Source organism: Oncorhynchus mykiss, chromosome 7 (assembly GCF_057628025.1).
Source record: "Oncorhynchus mykiss isolate SJ-2025 chromosome 7, ASM5762802v1, whole genome shotgun sequence".
Taxonomy (NCBI): Eukaryota; Metazoa; Chordata; class Actinopteri; order Salmoniformes; family Salmonidae; genus Oncorhynchus; species Oncorhynchus mykiss.
The window spans coordinates 15546826-15574373 of NC_143028.1; the positions used below are offsets into that span (position 1 = coordinate 15546826).

The following is a 27548-nucleotide window of genomic DNA, read 5'->3' on the forward strand; positions in this document are numbered from 1 at the left end:
CCCCCTCCCCCTCCAAAAGAGATCGAGAAAGGACGGTTCTTTTATACCTCAATTGAAAGAACCACAACACCACATTACACATCCTATAGTGTGTTGTCGAGCAGCATTGAGTAGCGTTCGATTGCAACTTGCCTCTTTCTTTGAAGATGGCGCGAAAGCATGCATTCCGTTTCGACTTTGCATTTCAGATCTAAGCCTGAAGAAATGTCGATGTTCGCCGGAATGAATAGGGTTTGACTAGCTCAGGTAAGGAATTTTATCATCTTTGTATCAGACAGAGCAATCAATGATGCCATGGGTATTTCAAACAGAGGGATTTGATGAGAGGGACACTTACATAGAGATCACAAAGGGTTTCGACCTGTGCCATGGAAAAGGGGGCATGCAGAATGCCCCTGGCTTCCATCCGAAATATAGCGTGAATTACAAAGTTGCCTACATCATAACAACATTGGCAAAACGTAATGTGTGCCTATTTCATCTACCACAAAAATATGGGTTCCCATCGAACTGAAAACGCCATTGATATTATATTGTTGTCTAATTGGAATATTTATCAATATTTTCTAACAGTACACAGCCATAATTCCTGCAGTGAACTGATCTCACAGCACACCTATTGAGTGTTGAGAGGATCAACGCGAGCTGCCATGTGAAGGCTTTTATTTGATTTATTTGATTTATTTCACCTTTATTTAACCAGGTAGGCTAGTTGAGAACAAGTTCTCATTTACAACTGCGACCTGGGCAAGATAAAGCGTAGCAATTTGACACAACAACACAGAGTTACACATGGAATAAACAAAACATACAGTCAATAATACAGTAGAACAAAAGAAAACAAAAAATCTATATACAGTGAGTGCAAATGAGGTAAGTTAAGGAAATAAATAGGCCATGGTGGCGAAGTACTTACAATATAGCAATTAAACACTGGAATGGTAGATTGGCAGAAGATGAATGTGCAGGTAGAGGTACTGGGGTGCAAAGGAGCAAAAATAAATAAATAAATACCAGTATGGGGATGAGGTAGGTCGATGGGCTGTTTGCAGATAGGCTAAGTACAGGTGCAGTGATCTGTAAACTGCTCTGACAGCTGGTGCTTAAAGCTAGTGAGGGAGATGTGAGTCTCCAGCTTCAGAGATTTTTGCAATTCGTTCCAGTCATGGGCAGCAGAGAACTGGAAGGAAAGACGACCAAAGGAGGAATTGGCTTTGGGGGTGACCTGTGAGATATACCTGCTGGAGCGCGTGCTGCTATGGTGACCAGTGAGCTGAGATAAGGCGGGGCTTTACCTAGCAGAGACTTGTAGATAACCTGTAGCCAGTGGGTTTGGCGCCGAGTATGAAGCGAGGGCCAACCAACGAGAGCATACAGGTCGCAATGGTGGGTAGTGTATGGGGCTTTGGTGACAAAACGGATGGCACTGTGATAGACTGCATCCAGTTTGTTGAGTAGAGTGTTGGAGGCTATTTTATAGATGACATCACCGAAGTCGAGGATCAGTAGGATGGTCAGTTTTACGAGGATATGTTTGGCAGCATGAGTGAAGGATGCTTTGTTGCGATATAGGACGCCGATTCTAGATTTAATTTTGGATTGGAGATGCTTAATGTGAGTCTGGAAGGAGAGAATCACCAGCAGCAAGAGCAACATCATTGATGTATACAGAAAAGAGACTCGGCCCGAGAATTGAACCCTGTGGCACACCCATAGAGACTGTCAGAGGTCCAGACAACAGGCCCTCCGATTTGACACACTGAACTCTATCAGAGAAGTAGTTGGTAAACCAGGCGAGGCAATCATTTGAGAAACCAAGGCTGTCGAGTCTGCCAATAAGAATGTTGTGATTGACAGCGTCGAAAGCCTTGGCCAGGTTGATGAATACGGCTGCACAGTAATGTCTCATCGATGGCGGTTATGATGTCGTTTAGAACCTTGAGCGTGGCTGAGGTGCACCCATGACCAGCTCTGAAACCAGATTGCATAGCGGAGAAGGTATGGTGTGATTCAAAATGGTCAGTAATCTGTTTGTTAACTTGGCTTTCGAAGACCTTAGAAAGACAGGGTAGGATAGATATAGGTCTGTAGCAGTTTGGGTCTAGAGTGTCACTGCCTTTGAAGAGGGGGATGACCGCGGCAGCTTTCCAATCTTTGGGAATCTCAGACGATACAAAAGAGAGGTTGAACAGGCTAGTAATAGGGGTTGCAACAATTTCGGCAGATAATTTTAGAAAGAGAGGGTCCAGATTGTCTAGCCCGACTGATTTGTAGGGGTCCAGATTTTGCAGCTCTTTCAGAACATCGGCTATCTGAATTTGGGTAAAGGAGAAATGGTGGGGGCTTTGGTTGGTTGCTGTGGAGGGTGCCGGGCAGTTCCAGTTCCAGTTTCTGGAAAGGTGAATTTTTAGAAGTAGAAGCTCAAATTGTTTGGGTACAGACTTAGAAAGTAATACATTTTAATTAGTATTGTCTCTCAAAAGTCACAACTTGGCTACATCATACAGCACAAAGAATCATACACACATTGGACTATTTTGACTCATCTTTTCATAATTTGACTATATTGTTTTACGTTTCAGACATTATAAACTACTTATTATTTTCCTATTGTCTCAGATCTACGCAAGTGCGTATCGCCGTAGTGGCAATTTTGGGATTTGGCGAGAACTTGACATGCAGGTAAAGAACACCTTGTCTCGCAATGTGGTGCCTAAGCAATAAGGCTTGAGGAGGCGTGGTATATAACCAATTAATGCCAATAAACCATTCAGCCAATCAGCAGTCAGGGCTCAAACCATCCAGTTTAGATGGTTAAATAAACACCTTCACAGACATGTTGAAAGACAAACTTCCTGCGTTATGCTGAACGATACAGCATTAATTCATTTCTGGGGCTGTTTGAAAGCTCCATGGTTTGTTCCAGACGGCATTTCCATGTAAAAAGCCCCATGAGCACTAACATGTGAGGTTCCTAGAAGCACATCAAATAAAAGCAAAGAGTCTGTATTTTGAGAAATTAAGGCATATCTTTTTTGGCTTTGATTACTAGTCAAACAGATGGAAAGGGGGTCTTAGAAAACATCTAGTAGAAAGTATTAGAAATACATCAAAACACAATACTGTTGAAGTAAAGGCCCCTGCCAACTAATATCAACATTTATAGGAATTATTTTGGAATTATTTGCCTTCTGTAAGTTTAAGAAATATTGCCTAGTGTCTTGTCATTCTGTTACCAAAAACCCACATATCTTTAAGATATTTTACAATTTCTTTCCCTAATGAGGACAGAGGAGAACGAAATCTCACAGAATTAACAAGTAAAGGTAGACCTACCAATTAGCAGTAGTGTTTTACTGATATCAATTTGGTTTATGATTTATTAAGTGATTCAAACACGTCGTTCTGTTACCGAATCAGTAACTGACAGAATTACAAAAAAACTCATATTTTATTTACCTAGGCAAGTCAGTTAAGAACAAATTCTTATTTTCAATGACGGCCTAGGAACAGTGGGGGGTTTGAACTTGCAACCTTCCGGTTACTAGGCCAACGCTCTAACCACTAGGCTACCCTGCCGCCCCTAACAGAATGTCTTGAAACTGAATTGGCTGCAATGGGTATTTATAGTAGTCACAAACCACAGTTGGGTCACCTGCTACTGTCCTCCCTGTTACTGGCATATATTCAGCTCATAACTGTTTACGTTCTCCTTCTGTCACGTGGTGGTCAAACCAAGAGTGTGAAAACAGTCTGGCCACCCCTCCCTCTCTCTCTCCCTGTCTCTCTTCTCTCTCTCTCTCTCTCTCCAGTTAATGTCACCTCTCTCAGCTATTACTGGCACCTCCCTATGAGCCCCCTCTCTTTCCATTTACTGTAACCAGCCCCTTCACCCACGGAACACTGACCGACAACGGGCGTCCACGGATGTTGAAAAGTAGTTGAAAATGTGGTCAGTCCAAATCTAAACCAATCAAGGACAGTACAGTAAAGGAAAGTACTGTACAGTAGCCAGGGTTGGGAAGTAACAGATTACAGATGGCTCCAGACTAACATTTTCCCCTGCTGGCACTGGTGACACTAGGATATTCAGTTGGTTGCACCAGTCCATGATTTGGTCTCACCCCAAAAACAATTGCTGCGTCACACAATAATATATATATGTATATATATATTTTTCTATCATCTTCTAAAGTAATTCAGTGCTTTATTCAGTGTAAGAGAATCCTGGGATGCTATTCAAGATGGTATATCTTCATATTTTCATGTTGTGATTTGAATGTGCAACCTAATCCAGTGATTGTGATGCATTTTGGGTGAACAATTAGGCTATTGTTATTTTTGATTGTTAAAATAAGGCTCCAGATTTTTCAGATTTAGTTTTTTGTTCAATATAGATGAATTGTCCTGCATCTTTTTGTGCACTAATATCGTAAGCACATTTTTTTAGGGCTAGTTTACCACCCGAATAAGAGCAAACTCCAAAAACTTTAGATCGCAATAAATATAATACGCACTGCTTTTAAAAAAAACTTTAGTTAACTAGGCAAGTCAGTTAAGAACAAATTCTTATTTACAATGACGGCTTACCCCGGCCAATGCTGGGCCAATTGTGTGTTGCCCTATGGGACTTCCAATCACGTTCGGATGTGACAGCCTGGATTTGAATCAGGGACTGCAGTGACACCTCATGCAGTGGCTTAGACCGCTGCGCCATTCGGGAGCCACGAGTAGGTAGTGCATTGAGTTGTATGTTTTTTTGTATAACTTGGCAATCAATGTTTTTTGTTTGTCGTACTTTTAAAGGGAAAAATCAGAGTCTTAGCGTCATTCTGTTACCGAGGAATTGCCCCTATATCTGATTTACTATTTAAAAAATAGCTTGAACCCCCTGGCCCCTGCTGTGTGAGTCACTTCTGGTGCCAGCTTGCAGGCCCGCTACAGTAGTTGTTATGAGATATAATTTCATTCAGTCACACAGACTCAGTCACGAGGCTTAGGCTACACTTAACAGGGTTTCTCTCCCTAAAGCCACTAGAGTAGAGAGAGCAGATGTCTTGCTGCTCTCTTTTAATGCAAAACTGGAAACAAAACTGCTTGGTGAGTTTGTAGGCTAGATTAAACTGGTCCACACAAGAAGAACCATCATGCCTCTGTCACAATTTTGCTTTTGGGATAGGATAACTGACTCGCCTCAAAAAAAGACTAGATGGAAGAGTAATAAGGCATTTTCCTTCATTCACTCCTGGATCATTTCTATTACCACAGTCGACCCCAGACTTTTATTTTGAATCCGTAGGGAGATGTATGAGGCCCTCAGGATGTTTGTGAATTTTAATACGTTGCCATACAATTACAATTATTATCACGATGCAGTGAAGAACATGCGTTTGCTGTCTCCACTGTCGTAGTATTAGCGAGGGAGAAACACGGACCGATAAGTGAATCGCAAGCCAACACAAAACACCTCTCCATTTTCCCATTTGCTTGAAAAGAACCGCTTGACGTTTTTCTACTCCAGTCATGTGGGCGTTGAGTCTCTTCTACATATGACGTGAGATGAGAGGTAGTCGAGTAGATTAGCCTGGTGACATAACGTGACGTGTACTGTAAATTCCCCTCCTGCCATGGTTATTAGTTTGGTATGTTGTATACCATTAGTATGGTATGTTTTGTTCATTCCATGTGTAACTCTGTGTTGTTGTATGTGTCGAACTGCTATGCTTTATATTGGCCAGGTCGCAGTTGCAAATGAGAACTTGTTCTCAACTAGCTTAAATAAAAAAATTAAAAATGAGAGAGCCTCCCTCAATGGTGGTTTAGCCAGGAGCCAAAGCTACATTTACCTTCCTCCCACATTAATAGCTTTTGTCATGCAGCACATCAATAGGTAGATAATAACAATAAGGCCTGAGGGGGTTCGGCATATGGCCAATATACCACAGCTAAAGGCTGTTCTTAAGCACGACGCAACGCGGAGTGCCTGGATACAGCCCTTAGCCATGGTATATTGCCCATATATCACAAACCCCCAAGGTGCCTTATTGTTATTATAAAATGGTTACCAACGAAATTAGAGCAGTAGAAAGAAATGTTTTGTCATACCCGTGTGAATACGGTCTGATATACCATGTCTGTCAGCTAATCAGCACTCAGGGCTCGAAGCAACCAGTTTATAATTCTGCATAAACAGAATGCATTATGTGCCATGACAATGGCAATGCAGGAGTGCTTTCTAAGCAGGCCATCACCACATGAGAGAAGAGGATAACAGAATAGATGGAGCTTAGCGAGGCGTGTCATTGAAGATGGAGGAAGGCATTTTGTCAGCAGAAACAAGACAGGGGGGATATCATCTCTCCACGGAGAGACCTCCTCCTGCTGCTGGCTCTATGGAATGACTTCTACAGGCTGTGTGTGTGTTTGAGAGAGAGAGTGTGTGTGTCTCACTGTGTGCCAGTGTGAGTTTGTGTGAGTGTAGGTTTGCGCAAGTGTGTGTTTGCATTACTGGTTGTGTGTGCGTGGGCACTGCCGGAGAGACCAGGGGCCATGTGCCAAACCCCGGCTGTGGCCCATTGTGAGACCAGCTGGTGTGTGAAGAGGGCCAGCGGTCAGTTCGGTTCCCAACCAGACTAGAGCTGAAGATGTCTATATTTTCTACTATGAAATATAATACCTGCTATGTCAGGAACCAGGCCCTATCTCTATATTTTTCATCTTTCTTTCTCCCCCTCTCTCAGATTTTGTTCTATGAATCATCTCAGTCATCTCAGAGGCACAGAGGAAACATCAACAGCTGTTGTTTGGCTTCCCTTGTCTATCTCAGCCATGCTGTTTCTGTTTTCGCCTACACCTTGACATTACCGTCAGGATCTAGATGGATTGTTTTTATGTGGAGAGGATCTGGCTGTATGTGTATCTGTGGGGAGAGGTTCTGGGTGTATGTGTATGTGTGGGGAGAGGTTCTGGGTGTATGTGTATCTGTGGGGAGAGGATCTTGGTGTGTTCTTATGTGTTGACTTAGCTAATGTGTGCTTGATGGAGCATTGTGTTATTGTTGTTACAGCACTGTGTTCAGGGTGTGTTGCTACAGCACTGCGTTTAGGCAGGCAAGTGACGCTCATGCTCTCCGAGTTTCAATTTGTGACTTTCTGGTTGGAGAGAAAGCAGAGGACCAATTGTGTTCCTTCTGGGGCAAGATTGTCTCTTTCTGATTGGAGACGGACGTGTGACCTCTGTGTCCTTATTAGGGGGGGGGGGTTTAGCGGTGCAAGGACCAGTTTAGGCCAGCCAGCTTCCCACAATGCTTTGTAGTGGGGGATATATAGTCAGTGCCAGTGGAGATGTCAGTTCATTCATGGTGTTTTTTGCTAAAAAAAACAAGGTTTGGGAAGCCCAATGTATTTTTTCCTTCCATGCCATCCTAATTCCACTCAAATCCTACTTTTGAAATGGAGGGCTATCTTAAGTAACCTAGCTTAAGCAGTATTGAACTGAACAAAGAAAAGAGGCCCACATCTCTCTTCAGAATACTGCCAGTGGGTTACCCAGTGGAATTTCAATTCATTACCTTTATTTCCCCCCTTTCAGTAGTGTTTCCCTTTTCCTTTCTGTGCCCCAAGGCAGATTATTTCAGTTTAACCTTCCGTGTCATTCACGCTAGCTCCACTGCACTGGCTCACCGGTGGTGATGGGAAGACCCTTTGAAGATATACTTTGTGTGGGTAAAGTCCTGAGAGAGAGGCTGGGGCTTGGTGGTTTCCTGCCCTGCGCAAGCTCGTGCTCTGAGGGGGAATCAGCCCTCTGACTCGTCAAACCCCCTAAACTCATAATTACGACACTAGGTTCTGGCAATACTTAACCTAGTCTACATGTTTGAACTCACATCTACTCTTAACTTAGACCTGTATCTCTCTTTTTTCTCCTTCTCTCTCGCTCTTTCTCTCTCCTCTTTCTCCTCTTTTTCTCTTTCTCCTCTCTCCCTTTCTCCTCTCTCGTTCTCTCTCACACTCTGACTCTCTGTGTCTGTCTATCTTTCATAGCTTAATACTTAGCTGTGATGGCTCAGTCTCTACCGCTGCTGTTCGAAAACATCAAGGCTCTCTATTTAGCCTCAAAAGGCTCCAGGGGCCAATTCCACTACAAATTGGAGAACCGTCAACAATTAGCGAGTGCTGTTGTGAGAGCTACGATTAGCATTCGGCATTTGTGTGCCACAGCCTGTGTTTAAATTTACCTGCTACTATAATGACTGCTACTGTTCTTGTTCATTTGGTCATCCAATATGTCCCCCCCCCCATTGGGAAAACTAGTTGACAGGGTGGTAAGAATTGGCGGCAGCTGCAAAAGAACGTGGCACAGTGGTGAATGGAGAAGAACATATACCAATATTTTCTGTGGAAAAATGGCACACCAATTATGTTTTTGCTCAAAAATATCCTTAAACGATGCATGTCACGTCACCTCAGGTTTCACTTCACAAACAGGTCCTACTGTGGATGATTAAGCATTTTCTACTGTGTGAAAAACTCTCTGTCTGTCTGTCTGTCTGTCTGTCTGTCTGGGTCTGGGTCTGGGTCTGGGTCTTGGTCTTGGTCTTGGTCTTGGTCTTGGTCTTGGTCTTGGTCTTGGTCTTGGTCTTGGTCTTGTCTTGTCTTGTCTTGTCTTGTCTTGTCTTGTCTTGTCCTGTCCTGTCTGTGCTTTGTGTTCACTGTGGTACGTGGGAGAGTTACAGCACAGCCCCCCAACCCCTCCTCTGACCCTGCCCATAGAGAATGTAAACAGACATGACCTAACCCAACCAACTCAGGGCCACAATGCTGTCAAAACTACAGTCAACCTCTACAGGATCAAAGAGTGAATGCGAGGATAGACGGAAGGACGGAGTGGATTATTATTCAAATGTTCCCTATTGCTTGGTAAAGCAGGAATCAGCACCTTCTATTTTAAATAGAAAGTTCTGACAAGGGCAGGATACATCCGAGAGAGAGGAAGGCTTTCATGTCTCAAAAGTAAAAGACAATCCAGTTCCGTTCGATCTTCAAAGCGGAGAAAGAAGGGCAGGAAGGAAGCATTTTCAACAAGGGAGATGTGTCCATCCTGGTCTTTGTACTGTTTCTTATATCTCTCTGTCCACGACCCTGTGGAAATCGAATTAGCATAACACAAAAATCACTATCACAATCTGTCTATTTAAGCTAGCGATATCTGTAGTTTTTGTTGTTGTTGTTGTTGCATGGGCTGCATCTCAATCCACCGCCTCCACAGTGTTTGTCAGACCAGGAGACTTCTGTAGTGTCCGAACACACTACACCCACAAGCCTCACAAAACTCGTCTGTAGGTAGCCCGGTACCAGTTCAAACATTTTTATGGAAGTACTTTAGTGCCCCAAAAAAAGGGGGCTAAATATGGGTACATTTAAAAAAAAAAAAAAAAAAAAAAATGTAAGATATAGGACAGACACTTCAAAACATTTTTTATTTAACCTTTCTTTAATGATTTATTTATTTACAATGATGGCCTACTCCAGCCAAACCCAGACGAAGCTGGGCCATTTGTGAGCCGCTCTATAGGACTCCCAATCACAGCCAGATGTGAACCAGGGCTGTAGTGACACCTCTTGCACTGAGATGCAGTGCCTTAGACTGCTGCGCCACTCGGGAGCACTAACATCCTTTTGATGTTTTTTTTCACTATCTGTTTTGCCATGTATGAATATGTTATTTAATGCATGTCTATGGGCTAATAGCGTTAAGGGCAAATTCCATGTTTTATCAAATACATTTTATTTATATATACAGTGCCTTGCGAAAGTATTCGGCCCCCTTGAACTTTGCGACCTTTTGCCACATTTCAGGCTTCAAACATAAAGATATAAAACTGTATTTTTTTTGTGAAGAGTCAACAACAAGTGGGACACAATCATGAAGTGGAACGACATTTATTGGATATTTCAAACTTTTTTAACAAATCAAAAACTGAAAAATTGGGCGTGCAAAATTATTCAGCCCCCTTAAGTTAATACTTTGTAGCGCCACCTTTTGCTGTGATTACAGCTGTAAGTCGCTTGGGGTATGTCTCTATCAGTTTTGCACATCGAGAGACTGATATTTTTTCCCATTCCTCCTTGCAAAACAGCTCGAGCTCAGTGAGGTTGGATGGAGAGCATTTGTGAACAGCAGTTTTCAGTTCTTTCCACAGATTCTCGATTGGATTCAGGTCTGGACTTTGACTTGGCCATTCTAACACCTGGATATGTTTATTTTTGAACCATTCCATTGTATATTTTGCTTTATGTTTTGGATCATTGTCTTGTTGGAAGACAAATCTCCGTCCCAGTCTCAGGTCTTTTGCAGACTCCATCAGGTTTTCTTCCAGAATGGCCCTGTATTTGGCTCCATCCATCTTCCCATCAATTTTAACCATCTTCCCTGTCCCTGCTGAAGAAAAGCAGGCCCAAACCATGATGCTGCCACCACCATGTTTGACAGTGGGGATGGTGTGTTCAGCTGTGTTGCTTTTACGCCAAACATAACGTTTTGCATTGTTGCCAAAAAGTTCAATTTTGGTTTTATCTGACCAGAGCACCTTCTTCCACATGTTTGGTGTGTCTCCCAGGTGGCTTGTGGCAAACTTTAAACGACACTTTTTATGGATATCTTTACGAAATGGCTTTCTTCTTGCCACTCTTCCATAAAGGCCAGATTTGTGCAATATACGACTGATTGTTATCCTATGGACAGAGTCTCCCACCTCTGCTGTAGATCTCTGCAGTTCATCCAGAGTGATCATGGGCCTCTTGGCTGCATCTCTGATCAGTCTTCTCCTTGTATGAGCTGAAAGTTTAGAGGGACGGCCAGGTCTTGGTAGATTTGCAGTGGTCTGATACTCCTTCCATTTCAATATTATCGCTTGCACAGTGCTCCTTGGGATGTTTAAAGCTTGGGAAATATTTTTGTATCCAAATCCGGCTTTAAACTTCTTCACAACAGTATCTCGGACCTGCCTGGTGTGTTCCTTGTTCTTCATGATGCTCTCTGCGCTTTTAACGGACCTCTGAGACTATCACAGTGCAGGTGCATTTATACGGAGACTTGATTACACACAGGTGGATTGTATTTATCATCATTAGTCATTTAGGTCGACATTGGATCATTCAGAGATCCTCACTGAACTTCTGGAGAGAGTTTGCTGCACTGAAAGTAAAGGGGCTGAATAATTTTGCACGCCCAATTTTTCAGTTTTTGATTTGTTAAAAAAGTTTGAAATATCCAATAAATGTCGTTCCACTTCATGATTGTGTCCCACTTGTTGTTGATTCTTCACAAAAAAATACAGTTTTATATCTTTGTTTGAAGCCTGAAATGTGGCAAAAGGTCGCAAAGTTCAAGGGGGCCGAATACTTTCGCAAGGCACTGTATTTTTACAGGGATTCTAAATCAGATAGCTAAATGTTCCTTAGTATGACCTTAAAATAATTCCATATGTTAGCTTAGTAGAAATCTGAGTACTATAGCTATTATAGTGCTTACACTTATGGATACAATGTATTGTATGAATTGGTGCGGTACTACTGAAGTTGATCATCCACTTTATTGTATGCAAATGTGCTATTCTAATAAAGTTTGACCTCTTTAGGCCTCATCCTGAGCACTGCCAGGTCGGCTTCTAGGGGTCGCTGACGGGACCGGATCCCAGCTGCACCCACCATGACTCCCAGGTCCTCCACCATGACCCCAACCATGAAGCAGTGGAGGCAGCTGGTTCTGGTGGTGATGCTGGCCTGGCTCCTCATCTTCCTGGCCCTGCTCTCCCACTTCCTGGACCCCCGGGATGTGGATCTCCGCTCGCCCTCCTCGCTCACCCACACCGAGACCCGCCGTCTGGCCTCCATCCAGGGTAGTCCATCGGGCATCAGGGCTTCTCCTCTTGAGGTGACATCCTCATCTTCACCCGCCAACCAGGATCCCAGCCACAGCCAACAGGTTAAAAAGGAGGCCCTGGAGCTGAGCCAGAATGGTGACTTGGTGGTCTGGAAAAAGGTGAGCGACCAGGAGGAGAGGGTGTATCAGGAAAGGGAAGAGAAGATAAGGAGGGAGAGACTGAGAAGGAGGAGGAGGAAAGGGAGCATGTCCAGGGCTGAGCAGCGGGGCAGAGACGGCTACTATTTATCCCAGTCCAAGGTAGTGGTCCAGCAGCTGCGAAGGGGCATTGCCTCAGCGGGAATGCTCGCTCCACACCTGCAGAAGTCCATGAGGGACTACCTGAATCTCAACAGGCATCACGTGGCCTACAGGGGGCGGCGCAGGGGTAGGCAGAGCGGGAGGGAGGTACTCTGTGAACTGAAGGAGCAGGCCAGGTTGAGGACACTGGATGGGACAGAGCAACCCTTCTCTGGGCTGGCCTGGGACAGGCTAGTGCCCCCACGACCTCTGGAGCAGCTTTGGGGCCAGGGGTCAAAGTTCAAGTCGTGTGCGGTGGTCACCTCGGCCGGGGCTATCCTCAACTCTTCCCTAGGGAGAGAAATTGGTGAGTGCTGTAGGACAGGTGATACACATTTTTCCAAACATCGGCAGTATTTATAACGTAACTGTTAGCTCCATGTAAATAAAGACACTGCTGCCAAGTTATGGTACAAATCCAGACGAAAGTAAAGCTCAAACTAAGTTTATTACACCCAGCTGGATGTTGCAACTGCATAACACAACATACAAGTCACACAATCACATATTTATACCTTTCAACTGGGCAAAGTCATCTCCTGGTATGTCTAAGATAAACAGATTCTCTGTTGCTGGGCAGGAACTAAGTCTGTTCTTTGTAGTGTCGTGGCCCGGCCTGAACACAGAACTTCCGTGTGTGTGTGTGTGTGAGAGTGATAAGGCTTCAGTTGGAGTGTTGTTGGGTTGGGACCCTTTGCCCCCCCCCCCCCCCCTTCCAGAGGTCTCTTCTCTATTCAACTGTTGTCCTCACCTCAATGTTGACTTCCACATCTCTCCTGACTTAGTTCCATTGAGACTAACCTAGCTTATCAGGAACTGAGGCTCCCTTTAACTACTTCCTTAAAAAATATTTATGGCAAAGGAAGAACATGTCTGGACAGACAGACACCTTCTGTACTTCAAATCAAACTTTATTTGTCACATGCGCTGAATAAAACAAGTGTAGACTTTACCGTGAAATGCTTATTACTTCACTGCGATATTACACACACGCTTCAAAATCCTAAGTAATAACAAGTTAGTACTACTAATCAGACTGATTCTACAGGTATACAAGTTATTACAACTAATTGGCTGGTTGTCAGACTAGTCTTCATCACTGCATAAGTGTATTGCTTTGGTAGGTTTGATTTACCCTTAGAATTGAACTGGCCTCTACCCTTACAGTGCAGAAGAGCTCTGATGCTGGGAAGTTCCTCACACCTATAGAAATCGCTCCGGCATTCAGTGCACGTGAATGGGAACGCTGACTGACTCTACGGGATCTTTAGACCACTCTACTTTGTATTCATTCAGTAGCCTTTCGTGTTGATACCATCAGATTGGCTTGTCACTCCTCATGGATTTGTTCATTTGATGTGATGAGTAGCCTGCGTGTCCTTGAAATGAGGAGGAAGAGCCATGACAGTAATGCAGGCACCTTTTTATAAATGAGACTTCAGCCGGTAACATAAGACCTCAAAAGAAAAGGGTTTGCTGCTCTCTAGTGTTGGAGTTAAGTTAGTGATTCATAAGCGTCATGATAAGCGTAATATTATGGTTTACCTGGACGAGATATACACTGAAAGAAAATATAAACGAAACATGCAACCATTTCAAAGGTTTTACTGAGTTACAGTTCATATAAGGAAGTCGGTCAATGTAAATAAATTCATGAGGCCCTAATCTATGGATTTCACATGACTGGGAATACAGATATTCATCTGTTGATCAGAGATGCCTGAAAAAAAAGAATGTAGGGGTGTGGATCAGAAAACCAGTTAGTATCTGGTGTGACCACCATTTGCCTCATGCAGCACAACACATCTCCTTCTCATAGAGTTGATCAGGCTGTTGATTGTGGCCTGTGGGATGTTGTCCCACACCTCTTCAATGGCTGTGCTGGATATTGGCTGGAACACGCTGTCGTACAAGTTGGTCCAGAGCATCCCAAACATGCTCATTGAGGGACCTGTCTGGTGAGTATGCAGGCCATGGAAGAACTGGGACATTTTCAGCTTCCAGGAATTGTGTACAGATCCTTGCGACATGAGGCAGTGCATTATCATGCTGAAACATGAGGTGATGGCGGCGGATGAATGGCACAACAATGGGCCTCAGGATCTCATCACGGTATCTCTGTGCATTCAAAATTGCCATAGATAAAATGCAATTGTGTTCGTTGTCCATACCATAACCCCACCTCCACCATGGGGCACTCTGTTCACAACGTTGACAGCAAACCGCTCGCCCACACGACGCCAAACACGCTGTCTGCCATCTGCCCGGTACAGTTGCCAAGAGAGTGCATAGCCGTCATCAAAGCAAAGGGTGGCTACTATTAAGAATCTGAAATATAAAATATATTTAGATTTGTTTAACATTATTTTGGTTACTACATGTTTCCATATGTGTTATTTCATAGTTTTGATGTCTTCACTATTATTATACAATGTAGAAAATAGTAAAAATAAAGAAAACCCCTGGAATGATTAAGTGTGTGTAAACTATTGACTGGTACTGTGTTTTATATATAAATATAAAATTAAAAAAATTAGAGTACAGACTATTGAATGAGACAAACGTTTTTGAGGAGATAATTATAAAAATACAATTTAATTTCTTTTCATCTTAATAAGACATGAAAATACAATGAAATGAAGGTTATTTGTTTATGTAAAAAAATCTAAATGTGAAATTCTTGGGGGAGTCCCGAGAAATTCTGGCTGAAAAAATGTGGTCCCCACTGAAAAGCTTTAAATACCACTGCACTCGAGCGAGACATTCACTAACAACATTACTTATGCTTGTAGATAAACCATGCCGTTTTCATGGTGCTGTTTCATGGGTGATGCATACAGCTTATGTCCATACCCTGTACTCAGATTCCCATGAGGCTGTGCTTCGCTTCAACGCTGCTCCTACAGAGGGCTATGAGAATGACGTGGGCAACAAGACCACCATCCGCATCATCAACTCTCAGGTAGGTCGCCCGCTTCTCCTCCTGTGACTTTTCTTTAGTACTCAGGACCTCCTATTGATTGACAGTGGAATCACTGACACGCTGCCTTATGAAAATGATTTGAGTTGATCTAGAGCTGAGTGGTCAGAGCTGGTCAGATCACTAAGACAGTCTATCCCAGCACTACCACGCTTATCTAGTCAATCATTGATGATACACCTATCATTTGGGAGAGGGCAAGTTGGCGTATGGGATCTGTACATGTGGACTCTAGGTGAGATGTACTCGTATTGCTTGCCTCGTTTACATTTAGCCTGGGGTGCTGGAGAGCAGTACAGCAATCAGTAATTTGTCTCCCTGCAGATACTTGCCCGGCCCAGGCATCGCTTCACCACCAGCTCTTTGTATAAGGGTATGACACTGGTGGCCTGGGATCCTGCACCGTACTCTGTGGACCTGCCCAGGGTAGGTCTCTCTGCTCTTTCTCTCTCACTGTCAGTCACGCGCTGTAGTGTGCGTGTGTGTGTGTCATTAATGACTTCTTAATCATCTCCTGGTTCATCTTAGGGAAAGTCTGGTGCAGAGTGAGTAAGCAAACATCGCCGTTGTGGCCTTAAGCAAAGCACTTAACACCCTACAATTGTTCCAGGAGCACCGTAGCCGACCCACTGCTTCCAGCCCCTCTGGTGGTGTGTCTTGTGAGAGAGACGATAAGCACTCATTTCCATTCTAAATGGACAATAAAATGCCTCATATTTTATAAAAGTAATCTTAAGGTTTTTACTGAATAATTCAGAAAGTGTCTGTGTGTTTAGATTCAGGTTTCTGGTATGTAGCTCAGACAGGCCCCTTCCTGAGATCCTGTTAGCGGTAGTGGTCATGCTAACATTCTAGCAGAGGCTTTTCTCCAGTGCAACTAACAGTCAGTTAACCAACCAACGGAACCTTATAGAGACAGGTGTGTGCCTTAACAAATCATGTCAAATCAATTGAATTTACCTCAGGTGGACTCCAATCACTTTGTAGAAACATCTCAAGTCTCATAGCAAAGGGTCTGAATACTTATGTAAATAAGGTATTTCTGTTTTTAAGGTTTAACACATTTGCTAGAATTTCTAAAAAACAGTTTTCACCTTGTCATTATGGGGTATTGTGTGTAGATTGCTGAGGAAAATGTTTTATTTAATCCATTTTAGGATAAGGCTATAACGTAACAAAATGTGAAAAAAGTTGTTTTTTCCGAAGGCACGCTATATGGAGAACAATGTAATAATGTGTTTTACATGACCTCTGCTGTCTGCCACACACATTGGCATGGCATTAGTTCAAATACAGATTGGACACACACACACACACACATTCATAAGGCCAATGATCAAGGGCTGCATGTTAATCAAGGTATTCTAATGGCATCCACTTTCAAAATGAAAGCCATTGTTTGTATTTGTGTGCTTTTGTTTGTGTGCACATGCATGCGTGTGTGTTTGTGCGCTCGCAGTAGAGCATGTGTGTTTTTGTATAGCCTACTGTACTACATGCACCCAATATGTACGGACGGTTAAACACATTCATTGGGACTTTTAGCAAGAATTGCTGTTCTTTATCTGATGCTTAAAAGGCATAATTTACTCAATTTTGCCTCATATTATCTCGACTGTTTGAAGAACCAGAGAGTTAACACTGTATCTGTCACCTAGCAGCTTAATGTTACCGGGTGTCAGAACAAAGGCTGATGTTTTCACTCTGCGGTCAAAGCATCCCCACATTTATTGAGCCGATTACCTCTGTCAAATTCTGGCACCATATTCCCTATTTAGTGCCCTTGTACTGTAGGGAATGAATGCAAAATAAAATGAATTTACAGAATAGAAAGTTAATTAAAGCATATCTGCTGAAGTCAGTCATCAATACCTCCATTACACCTGCTATGGGTGCGGGGGAACGAGTATTTGGTGTAACAAACCTTGACTTTAAAAGGTTGGTCTCTCGTCACATTTTCAAGGGAAATATCCCGACTTTGTCCCCTGAATCATGGATTTAACTGACTCTTGTGCAAGCAGTGGTGTATGACAAGAACATGAATTTGTACAACATTTTAGCTTGGGGCGTTGGGATTCCTGTGGGGATGTCGTGAGTCAGTCAGTATGGTGGTGATGGATTCAAGCAAACCTGCATCACAATATTGGCACAATAGCTGTAGCATTTTAACATGCATTATTTCCCGTAGTCAAATAAAAGCATAGTACTAATACTCATTTTAGGTGCTCTTGAAATACATTAGCAGGTAGACTGCACCGTAGCAGGCTGCTGTGCTGCCGGAGTAGTTTGATTTTTAACAAAGACACCGTGTCAACACTGCGGTGGCAGCAGTGAGTCTGACACTCGGCCTGATGCTGTCATGATTGTGCTGACCCGGAGTAGCAGCGGTCTATTTCAGATAGCGTTAATAAAGATGCTTGGTGCTGACTGAAGTGTCCTCTCCTCTCCTCTTCAGTGGTACAGGAACCCAGACTATGACCTGTTCACCCCGTACGAGGAACGCCGGCGGCTCCACCCCACACAACCGTTCTACATCCTCCACCCCAAGTTTATCTGGCAGCTGTGGGACGTGATCCAGGGGAACACCCAGGAGAACATCCAGCCTAACCCCCCGTCCTCTGGGTTCATAGGTGGGCAAGCGCCTCTGATCATCCACCCGGGCACCCCACCCATCCACTTATCGGTTTGACCGCTGTGTCTGAAATGGTACACCTGTTCCCCATGACAGGAACACGCTTCAGCCAACGTGCATCGAATTCACAAAACTTTATTAACTATTGAGATGCAGCACATACTGCAGGCCTAGTTCAGAACACACATGGTGGTATCCTTGGTTCAATGAGACGAGCAGGCTTTAAGTAAACGGCAGACAGAAGGATGCATGTTTTTTTTTTTTTTTTTTTTTTTTTGCTTTAGTGAGTGAGATCTGCGATTTCTCAAAGGTAAAAATATAACAAAGAGCTTAATTGTTATTCCGTGTGTGTTCAACCTCAACATCTATTTACAAGGTTACACAGTCAAGAGGGCACAGGTGCTCAATAACAATTGGCATTCCAGGAAGTCAATCATTGATTTTCTAAACAAATACTAATTTTCAAGGTAACCTGGTGGGTAGGATTGTTGAGCCAGTAACCGAAAGGTTGCTGGATCAAATCCCAGAGCTGACAAGGTACAAATCTGTCATTCTGCCCTTGAGCAAGGCAGTTACTCCGCTGTTGACGTAGATGTCAATGTAAAGCAGCCCCCCGCACCTCTCAGATTCAGAGGGGTTGGGTTAAATTTCAGTTGAAGGCATTCAGTTGTACTGACCAGGAATCCCCCTTTACCATATTGTGTCCCGTGTTGGTGTTTTGGAAGGGCAGAGCGGTGAGAAATTATGTGAATATTAGGGGTAAGATTATGGCAAGGCAAAAAAAAAAAAGGCATCTATACCATTCTAAACCTGCGTAAATATTACCTCTCACACATGGACCAAAAGCACGGAGGAGAGTCCAGAAAGAACAACATTCATTCCTGTGTTGTTTTTCCCCCTCTTGTTTTGTTCTCTTACGACATAGACCCCGTGGCAATTCCTGGAATCCCAGCAGGAGGGCTTGAGGGGGCTGTGTCATCCTGAGCACGTTACTGCGCTACCACCACACACACACAGAAAGAGAACACACACTCACTGCCAGCAGCAGGACTCAGGACCATGACACACAGAATGATTTTATTTGGGTTGCAGTCCATTTTATTTAACTGTTTTTGGGTTACAGTTTATTAGGCAGTGAGAGGCAGTGCTGTTCAGTTTGTCATCTTGATGAAGACAAGCAAGTGCCGTATGATGGCTACAGCCAGCCACTATGTGGCAGCCCAATGGGGGTGCCAGGCTGTTTGACTGCCTGCTGGGAGCTTTAGACTTGTAGATTGAGGAACATGTCAACATGCAAAGCCAGATACTGCATGACTCAACACTACAGACACAGAAAGATGGTAACTTTAACAGGTTGCGGCTTTCGTACAACCCCTGGCTGTCATCCCGACATGCAAATATTGGTTGGATCAACACTGTTTCCACATTGTCATAACTGTAAACAACCTTTCAGTCAACTGACAATTGAACATTGTCATGATCTCTTTTGCCCAATGGGATGATGGCTTCAAGAGTGCAAGACAAGTGTTGCAAACATGAACACTTTCTGTTACACTTCTCCAACTGTTTCTGGTTTATTACCCTCCCCACCCTGCAGTGAAATTGAAAATCCCTTCACATTGTTTCCATACATTTAATACCAGTTTCGGTTGTAATTGCTAGCCAGTTTTACACAGATCACCCAGGTGCATCATTTATAAAAAAATTATTACGCACATATGATAGTTGGAATCCACAGCTATATAGTGATTTCATATATAGTGATATATATTGATTTAGCAACTTAGTGTGATCTAGAAATGATCATGATTGTGTGTGATTTACACCCTTCGACATGTGTATAAACATTGTGATTGTTCTTCCTATTGTTTCAAGAACTAATGGTATGCTGAAATGTAGAATAAAAACTGAGCAAACAAATGAGGCCCGAGGTGATTTGATCTCACAGATGAGGTACAAAGCATTCAGCTTCACCGGCATCATTCACATAGCTGCTTTAGAACAAATGAATATATGGACTGTCTGTTATTGCTGTTATATGACAGCACACTGTAACAGTTATGACAAAATACTTTTTTGAACTGTAACAGTAATGACAACACTAAAGCCACTGCAGTCTTAATACAACTCTGGTGTCTATCGACGTAACACATGTAACAATATGATAACGGAAGTTGAGGAAAAATACACGTTTTGTTTTTAAGTAAACAACACCACACTGTTGCGTTTTCTCACGGCAAGACTTGACAGGAATTTATATCTACACCTTTACTGAGTGACAAAGTAACAGTTGACCATCTCTATGGGTTGGGGCGGTTGACACACCTTCTATAACATGGATCATCAACTAGATTCAGCTGCGGGCCGATGCACGGATGGTCGGGGGGCCAGAACATAATTACTGCCAACTGACAGCAAGAAGTCCAAACAGATATAACGTTTACTAAAGCATAATCATTTCTAAACAGGTTTCCAAACTTAAAATCCATTTCCGTTGATTTCATGTTCTTACAGTCTCATATCCAACGACAAAAATACCACACAAAAAAAATAATATATTATTATTTATATTTGCCATGAACTTGGGGGGCCAAATAAATCCACCCGCAGGCCGCCAGCTGGGGTCCCCTGTTCTATAAGATACCGTGTAGTTTCTGGGGTGATGACGTGGAATAGATCACTTTGTTCGTAGAAGATATTGATAGTTCTCTGTCTGGGTAACGTTGTGGATTAGATCACTGACTGTGTGTTTAGAAGAGTTCTCTGGTGATACAACGTCGTGATGGATCATTTATGGATCATTTATGGGTAGTCTGTTGTTGAGGCGTTCTCATGATGACAAATCACTATGGGGAGTTGTTGGGTGATGCCACATGATATACTGTGTAGACTGAGTTTTTGGGCGACACCACATGACAAATGCCAGGGATAACACCATATCCTCTAGAGTTCTCGGTGGTGATCACTGGATAGCGTTTGTCACATGGGGGAAAGGGGGGGTGGGTTGAGAGGGGCTTCGGGGGGTACGCGGCTGTCCACAGGAGGTGATCTCTTGGTTGGGGTCTGGGCTGGTCTGTTCGGAGACGGGGGTGGTGACTTCACGGTTGTTAGTGCTGCACTCCACCGTGTGGTTGTGGTTATGGTGGTTGGCGCCGGTGGAGAGCTGGGGTGTGAGGGCTACGTTGTTACTGTGGCCCCGGCGGTTGAGCTGGATGACGGTGGTCTTGGAGGGCATGGAAGAGACGCCGTTCTCAGAACTGGGCCGCTTGCAGTGGAACAGGATCAGGAAACACCTGTAGAACTGCAAGGGAGGGACAAAGAGAGAGAGAGTGTGTGTGTGTGTGTGTGTGTGTGTGTGTGTGTGTGTGTGTGTGTGAGAGAGAGAGGGTGTGTGAGAGAGAGGGTGTGTGTGAGATGGGGGGGGGGGGGGTGATGAGGGGGGTGTGTATGATAGGGGGGAGTGTGCGTTGCAAAATAAAGTTACACGTTATTCAATCTTTGCACCCATAGTGCTTGCGTGTGCTAACGAGCATCTGCGTTGGCAGGCGCTAAAATAGAAGTTGCTTCTATTTGTGACGCCGAACGCGATGCAAGTCCTGCCTCTCCCATCTCCTCATTGGCTTTTAGAAGCATATACCCACATGGGTGATTGAAAGATGAACTGAGATCGGTTGGTCGGCTGTGGTAATACACCTTATTATGAAGGTTAGTTATTATGAAAGTTAGATGCCAATTGCCATATAAAGTCCAAAGAAGAAAAAGCCTGGAAGAAGGAGAGATGACTAGAAACGATTCGGTTGACTGTTTTATGTGTAGATTAATTGGTGGAGTATAGGACCTTGTGCATTTCAGGTAAAATAACAACTCAATGTTTATATCCCAGGACAAATTAGCTAGCAACAACAAGCTAGCTAGCTAAATTGCCATAAATGTTTAATGCTTTTCGACCTGTCCCCAAATTAATATAATTGGTTCAGAATTGGTTCAGAGTTTGTTTTGATACTTCAACCTGCGTTAGATTGCAGTATGAGCTGTAATGAATTCATCTTTGCCCTTTTTGTTTTGATTACAGGCATTGTCCTGATGATGTCGCTGTGCGAGGAGGTCCATGTCTATGAGTACATCCCTTCTCTGCGTCAGACAGACCTGTGCCACTACCACGAGCACCACTACGACCCAGCCTGCACCCTTGGGGCGTACCACCCCCTGCTCTTTGAGAAGCTACTGGTCCAGAGGATGAACAGCGCCTCCCAGCACGACCTCAAAACCAAGGGCAAGGTCACGCTGTCGGGGTTCAGCGCGATCAACTGTGGGCCATGACCCCTGACCTTTGACGACCTATGGCCATCAAGAGACAGAGAGTGCCGATACTAATCAAGCGACTGAAGAGGCTAAGTTGAGTCAGCACAGTCGTCCGTGGGCCATGATCTGGCTTTTGACCTTTGACCTGGGCTGCTGTCTGGAAAATCAGGATGAAAGTGAAGAGGAGGAGAGCGTTGCCACTACTAATCAATCTTAGGCTGTAGCGGCTAAGCGAGCGTGCTTGAGAACTGCGTTTGTCACAATGGATAGTGTCAATTGTTGAAAGGAGGAGGGGGGAGGGGGGGGGGGGGGGCGTTTAGGGAATGTGGATATCATGTTGTTGTATTGTGTCATGAAGTAGTCCTTCAGGGATGTATTCCTACTGGAGAGATGGGTCATCTTTTTAAGGTAATTGTCCTTGTGACACAATGTTGTACATGGGCGAGGTCTGGGTATGAACGTGGAAAAGTGATCTATAGATTCAAATATTGAACATCGGTCAAAGGCATGTTTTTCTGATTCAACGAATGAGGTGCATTGTCATGTTTAGAAACATTTGAAATAGAGAATTGAAAACATGCAGTGTAAAGGGTTTTACTTGCGAGGGTAGGTTTGAATTTAAGCAGTTCAAAAAGCATGTTGTGTTTCTTTTTGGGAAAAAAAAAAAATATTGCAGACCTCATTTGAGAAATTCAGGGATAGTAGTGTATGTAGGTCTATGAGGGAAAACAACCACTTTTCACTTTCTTTTGTTGTTGCATGAACCAGTCAACCTAACCACTGATCTGTGTGTATGTGAGTAAGGAACTGAAACTTTCTTATCAGTGTTCTCCTGTCCTCTGTACGTACGCTATTTAAAGTTACTGTACCTCAACGACCAGATGGTAAAACTGACAACAGTTACTTTTCCTGGCCTTGATATGATTCTACAGCCACACTGTAAATATACTGTGAATGTGGTTTGTTTGCCTGTAGAAGTCTGGTCAAGTGTAATGCAATGAATGTAGCTATGAATAGTTTGAGGCACATTTATAAAAAAATAAAAAATAAAAACCTTTATTTAACTAGGCAAGTCGGTTAAGAACAGATTCTTATTTACAATGATGGCCTACCCTGGCCAAGCCTGGTGTGCGCCGCTCTATGGGACTGTAGTGACGCCTCTTGCACTGAGATGCAGTGCCTTAGACCGCTGCGCCACTCGGGAACGCAGCGGTCTAAGGCTTTTGGCAATGGTGATATAGACTTGATAACGTGCCAAATGTTCCCTGTGTGAAGTTTACTGTTAGTTAACACTACGTCCTCTAGGAGTGAACCACTACAAAAGCAAAGCAGAGGCCTCAGCTTGGAATAATATAAATGGACAGAATGTCCTTACGATGATTCAGGAAGGGAATGCACCAAACACAGCAATAGAAATGTCATTTTTCTTTGGAATGATTTTTTTTGAGAAGTGTTTGCTAATCTACTGTTGAGGGTAAACACTATAATATTCACACCTTTTGGGATCTTTAAACAAAAATCATGTTGTTTTTACAGATCATTTTCTATAGCCAGAATCAGTTTGTACTGAACATAATTTGTTAGTTTGTATAAAATGTGTATTTCTTTTCCATTGTTTTCTACTTAAACTGTTGTGAATAAAGACATTGTACTTGCCTTGTGATTTGACCCTTGTCTAACTAGCTGTTTAACTACATATCCCGCAATTCAAGTGGCAAGGGCTGTATCTCAATTGCTTAAAAATGTATTACCTGCTCGTCTCCTCCCTTTGATTAAAAACACTTGACTAGTGTAAGAAATAATGTTGGAAGCTCGTCATTGGGCTGGCTTTCATCTGGTCACGTCTTTCACATCAACGTAACGAAGGAGGTGAGGTGAGTAGAGGACACATTTTTGGTTTAGGTTCTGCTCACCTGTTTGTTCATGAGTATATAGATGAGGGGGTTGATGACGGTGCTACTCTTAGCCATGATGGAGGGCACCACGGTCACGATGGGGGTGATAAGGCCCGGGTGTCCAAAGGTGGCCATCATGGCGATCACGCCGTAGGGCATCCAGCACAGCAGGTAACACACCACTGTGGTGATCACCATGAACAGGATGTGGAACTCTCTCCGCCGCGCCGCCGACTTACGGATCCGCCCCACCTGGGAGGAAATGATCATACATGAAGTTGTGCATAAATGCATGTCCTGAGAGGCCAATCACATAGGAGGATGTAGAAGGACATACAAGGTCTTGTTACAATACTTAAGAGAAATGTAATTTCCTTCCTTCACTGCTTAGGCTAATCAATGTTTACATTTGTATTTTATATTTAAAAAAAGCCTCCTTTCCCTCCTCAACATAGGCTAATCAGTGTCATACTTATCACCAATACTTAAAAAAAAACATCCTTCCTTGTGATAGGCTAATCACTGTTTCAATTGTTTTAATAATGAAGACTTTTCCCTTCCTTCCCTAATTGACTTTAAAACAGGATTGGATGAGTGAAGTAGGGTTTCCAGTTCACTACCTTTTACTTATCCTGTCATGTCACATCAGTTATTGCTTAATCTTCCAGGAAGGCAGAGTGCTTTTCAAAAAGTATTCCAATAGGGCCACGCAAGTCGAAACACTTACAATCTCATTACCGGGCCAGACCTGTCTGATCGGAGTGTTCTGAAACACCTGTAGCCTTAAGATTCATCCCAGCTGAGAAAGAAAAAAACAACTGCCTAATTATCTAGTAACAAGATGTTTTCTTTCTAGGATATTAGTCTTAATTGCAGTGGAGGAAAGGGAACCAAGTGTTAAAAAAAACACTAAAAAAACACCATCTGTCCAATGAACACAGTCTTAATCATGTAAAAGTAGTGTTCAGTGTCTCTCTTTGCGCACACTCTCCTACTCTCTACTCTCAATCCTACCAATCCGTAACCACCAACTTCTTTTCCAAGCATCTCAGTCTACAGGCCACTTAAGACAGGGCATCTTTCTACAGGACGTCAATATGAAGGAGAAGTACTGAGTGCATATTACGTCTCTATATATATGTATGTCAAACACCTTATTACTTAAACACGGGGGGGGGGGGGATGGAGACACCAGATAACGCTGACTGAGAGGGCGAGATATCACTACGCAGGGCTTCAGCATTCTACCCAATAACGGACAGTTTTAACGCTGCAAGTCTTTCTGATCATCGGTGGTTTATCAGCAGGTTCAGACCCTGACCCAACATGCTGATCTCCTCTGGTTCCTATCTCCTCTGTTCAAGCCTCACTTCTATTGATGTTATATTGACGAAAACACACACGTGCACTGGCAAACGTAGCCATCCATGTTGGTTTTAGGCACTGTAAACACCTACCACTTCTACAGATCACTTCTTCACAGGTAGATGATTACAGTTTTCAGAATAAGAAGTGTTTGCGTGAAGAGTAGCGAATAAACAGAATATGTGAAGGCTAAACATGGCATGGTGTGTTTGATTTCAAGCCATTTTACATTTGAACCCATGTGGACAGGTGGGACAGCCCACCTGTTTGACAGCGTAGAGCAGCCTCCCGTAGCAGTAGACCATGACCAGCACAGGCAGACCCAGACAGAAGATGAACAGGCAGATGATGTAGGAGTGAGACTGGGGCGTCTGGGATGTCCAGGTGACCGAGCAGCTGGTACCGGCCCCCTCTAGGCCGTAACTACTCCAGCCCAGCAGGGGGGGCACTGTCCAGAACAGGGAGTAGAGCCAGGAGCCCGCCACGGCCAGCAGAGGCTTACGGTAGTCGGGGGCTTGCTTGTTGTACACGGTTAAGGTGCTGTAGCGGTCATAGGAGAGGAAGGCTAGCGAGATTAGCGACACAATTCCTGAGAGATGGATAGAGAAAGAGAGGGAGGTAGGGAGAGGAGGGAGGGAGAGAAAAAGAGACAGACGAGAGAGAGAGAGAGAGAGAGACAGACCGAGAGAGAGAACAAGAGGGATGGTGGTAGACCGTGATTAGACAGATTATGGTGCACTGGCAGGCTACCCTTAAAACAGACCAACTGCATGCGTTCCGTTTGGCTTTTCTAAACTGAGCCTTAATACCCAAGTAAATGATCACTTTTGAAGGGCGAACATATGAAATTCCTTATTTTATACGGCTATTTTAAGCAGCCCCATGAACACATCACTGTGTGCATTACAGCCTTGAAGAGGAATATTGCAGCCCCTGCTAATATGAAAACAGTACTGTAGGTTTCAGTTACAGTGCCTTGCGAAAGTATTCGGCCCCCTTGAACTTTGCGATCTTTTGCCACATTTCAGGCTTCAAACATAAAGATATAAAACTGTATTTTTTTTGTGAAGAATCAACAACAAGTTGGACACAATCATGAAGTGGAACGACATTTATTGGATATTTCAAACTTTTTTAACAAATCAAAAACTGAAAAATTGGGCGTGCAAAATTATTCAGCCCCCTTAAGTTAATACATTGTAGCGCCAGCTTTTGCTGCGATTACAGCTGTAAGTCGCTTGGGGTATGTCTCTATCAGTTTTGCACATCGAGAGACTGACATTTTTTCCCATTCCTCCTTGCAAAACAGCTCGAGCTCAGTGAGGTTGGATGGAGAGCATTTGTGAACAGCAGTTTTCAGTTCTTTCCACAGATTCTCGATTGGATTCAGGTCTGGACTTTGACTTGGCCATTCTAACACCTGGATATGTTTATTTTTGAACCATTCCATTGTAGATTTTGCTTTATGTTTTGGATCATTGTCTTGTTGGAAGACAAATCTCTGTCCCAGTCTCAGGTCTTTTGCAGACTCCATCAGGTTTTCTTCCAGAATGGTCCTGTATTTGGCTCCATCCATCTTCCCATCAATTTTAACCATCATCCCTGTCCCTGCTGAAGAAAAGCAGGCCCAAACCATGATGCTGCCACCACCATGTTTGACAGTGGGTATGGTGGGTGATGAGCTGTGTTGCTTTTACGCCAAACATAACATTTTGCATTGTTGCCAAAAAGTTCCATTTTGGTTTCATCTGACCAGAGCACCTTCTTCCACATGTTTGGTGTGTCTCCCAGGTGGCTTGTGGCAAACTTTAAACAACACTTTTTATGGATATCTTTAAGAAATGGCTTTCTTCTTGCCACTCTTCCATAAAGGCCAGATTTGTGCAATATACGACTGATTGTTGTCCTATGGACAGAGTCTCCCACCTCAGCTGTAGATCTCTGCAGTTCATCCAGAGTGATCATGGGCCTCTTGGCTGCATCTCTGATCAGTCTTCTCCTTGTATGAGCTGAAGGTTTAGAGGGACAGCCAGGTCTTCGTAGATTTGCAGTGGTCTGATACAGCTTCCATTTCAATATTATCGCTTGCACAGTGCTCCTTGGGATGTTTAAAGCTTGGGAAATCTTTTTGTATACAAATCCGGCTTTAAAC

At 43.5% G+C, this 27548-nt stretch overlaps 2 protein-coding genes across 2 annotated transcripts in view; one reads left to right on the plus strand and one right to left on the minus strand.

Annotated features, from left to right (window-relative positions):
* Positions 1-23799, plus strand: LOC110527464 (beta-galactoside alpha-2,6-sialyltransferase 2). Its single transcript, XM_021608739.3, has 6 exons — positions 1-246; positions 11639-12529; positions 15087-15184; positions 15527-15628; positions 17658-17832; positions 21907-23799. Exons 2-6 carry the CDS (start codon positions 11710-11712, stop codon positions 22152-22154), a joined length of 1443 nt encoding a protein of 480 aa, XP_021464414.2. The 5' UTR covers positions 1-246; positions 11639-11709; the 3' UTR covers positions 22155-23799.
* The window catches only part of LOC110527466 (parapinopsin), a 25042-nt gene continuing 16400 nt past the window's right edge, over positions 18907-27548 (minus strand). The window contains exons 2-4 of the mRNA XM_036982880.2: positions 25660-25985; positions 24050-24283; positions 18907-21135 (exon numbers count right to left, since the gene is read on the minus strand). Coding sequence (XP_036838775.1) covers positions 20797-21135; positions 24050-24283; positions 25660-25985 — 899 coding nt within the window. The 3' untranslated portion in view covers positions 18907-20796. The remainder of the gene's footprint in view (positions 21136-24049; positions 24284-25659; positions 25986-27548) is intronic.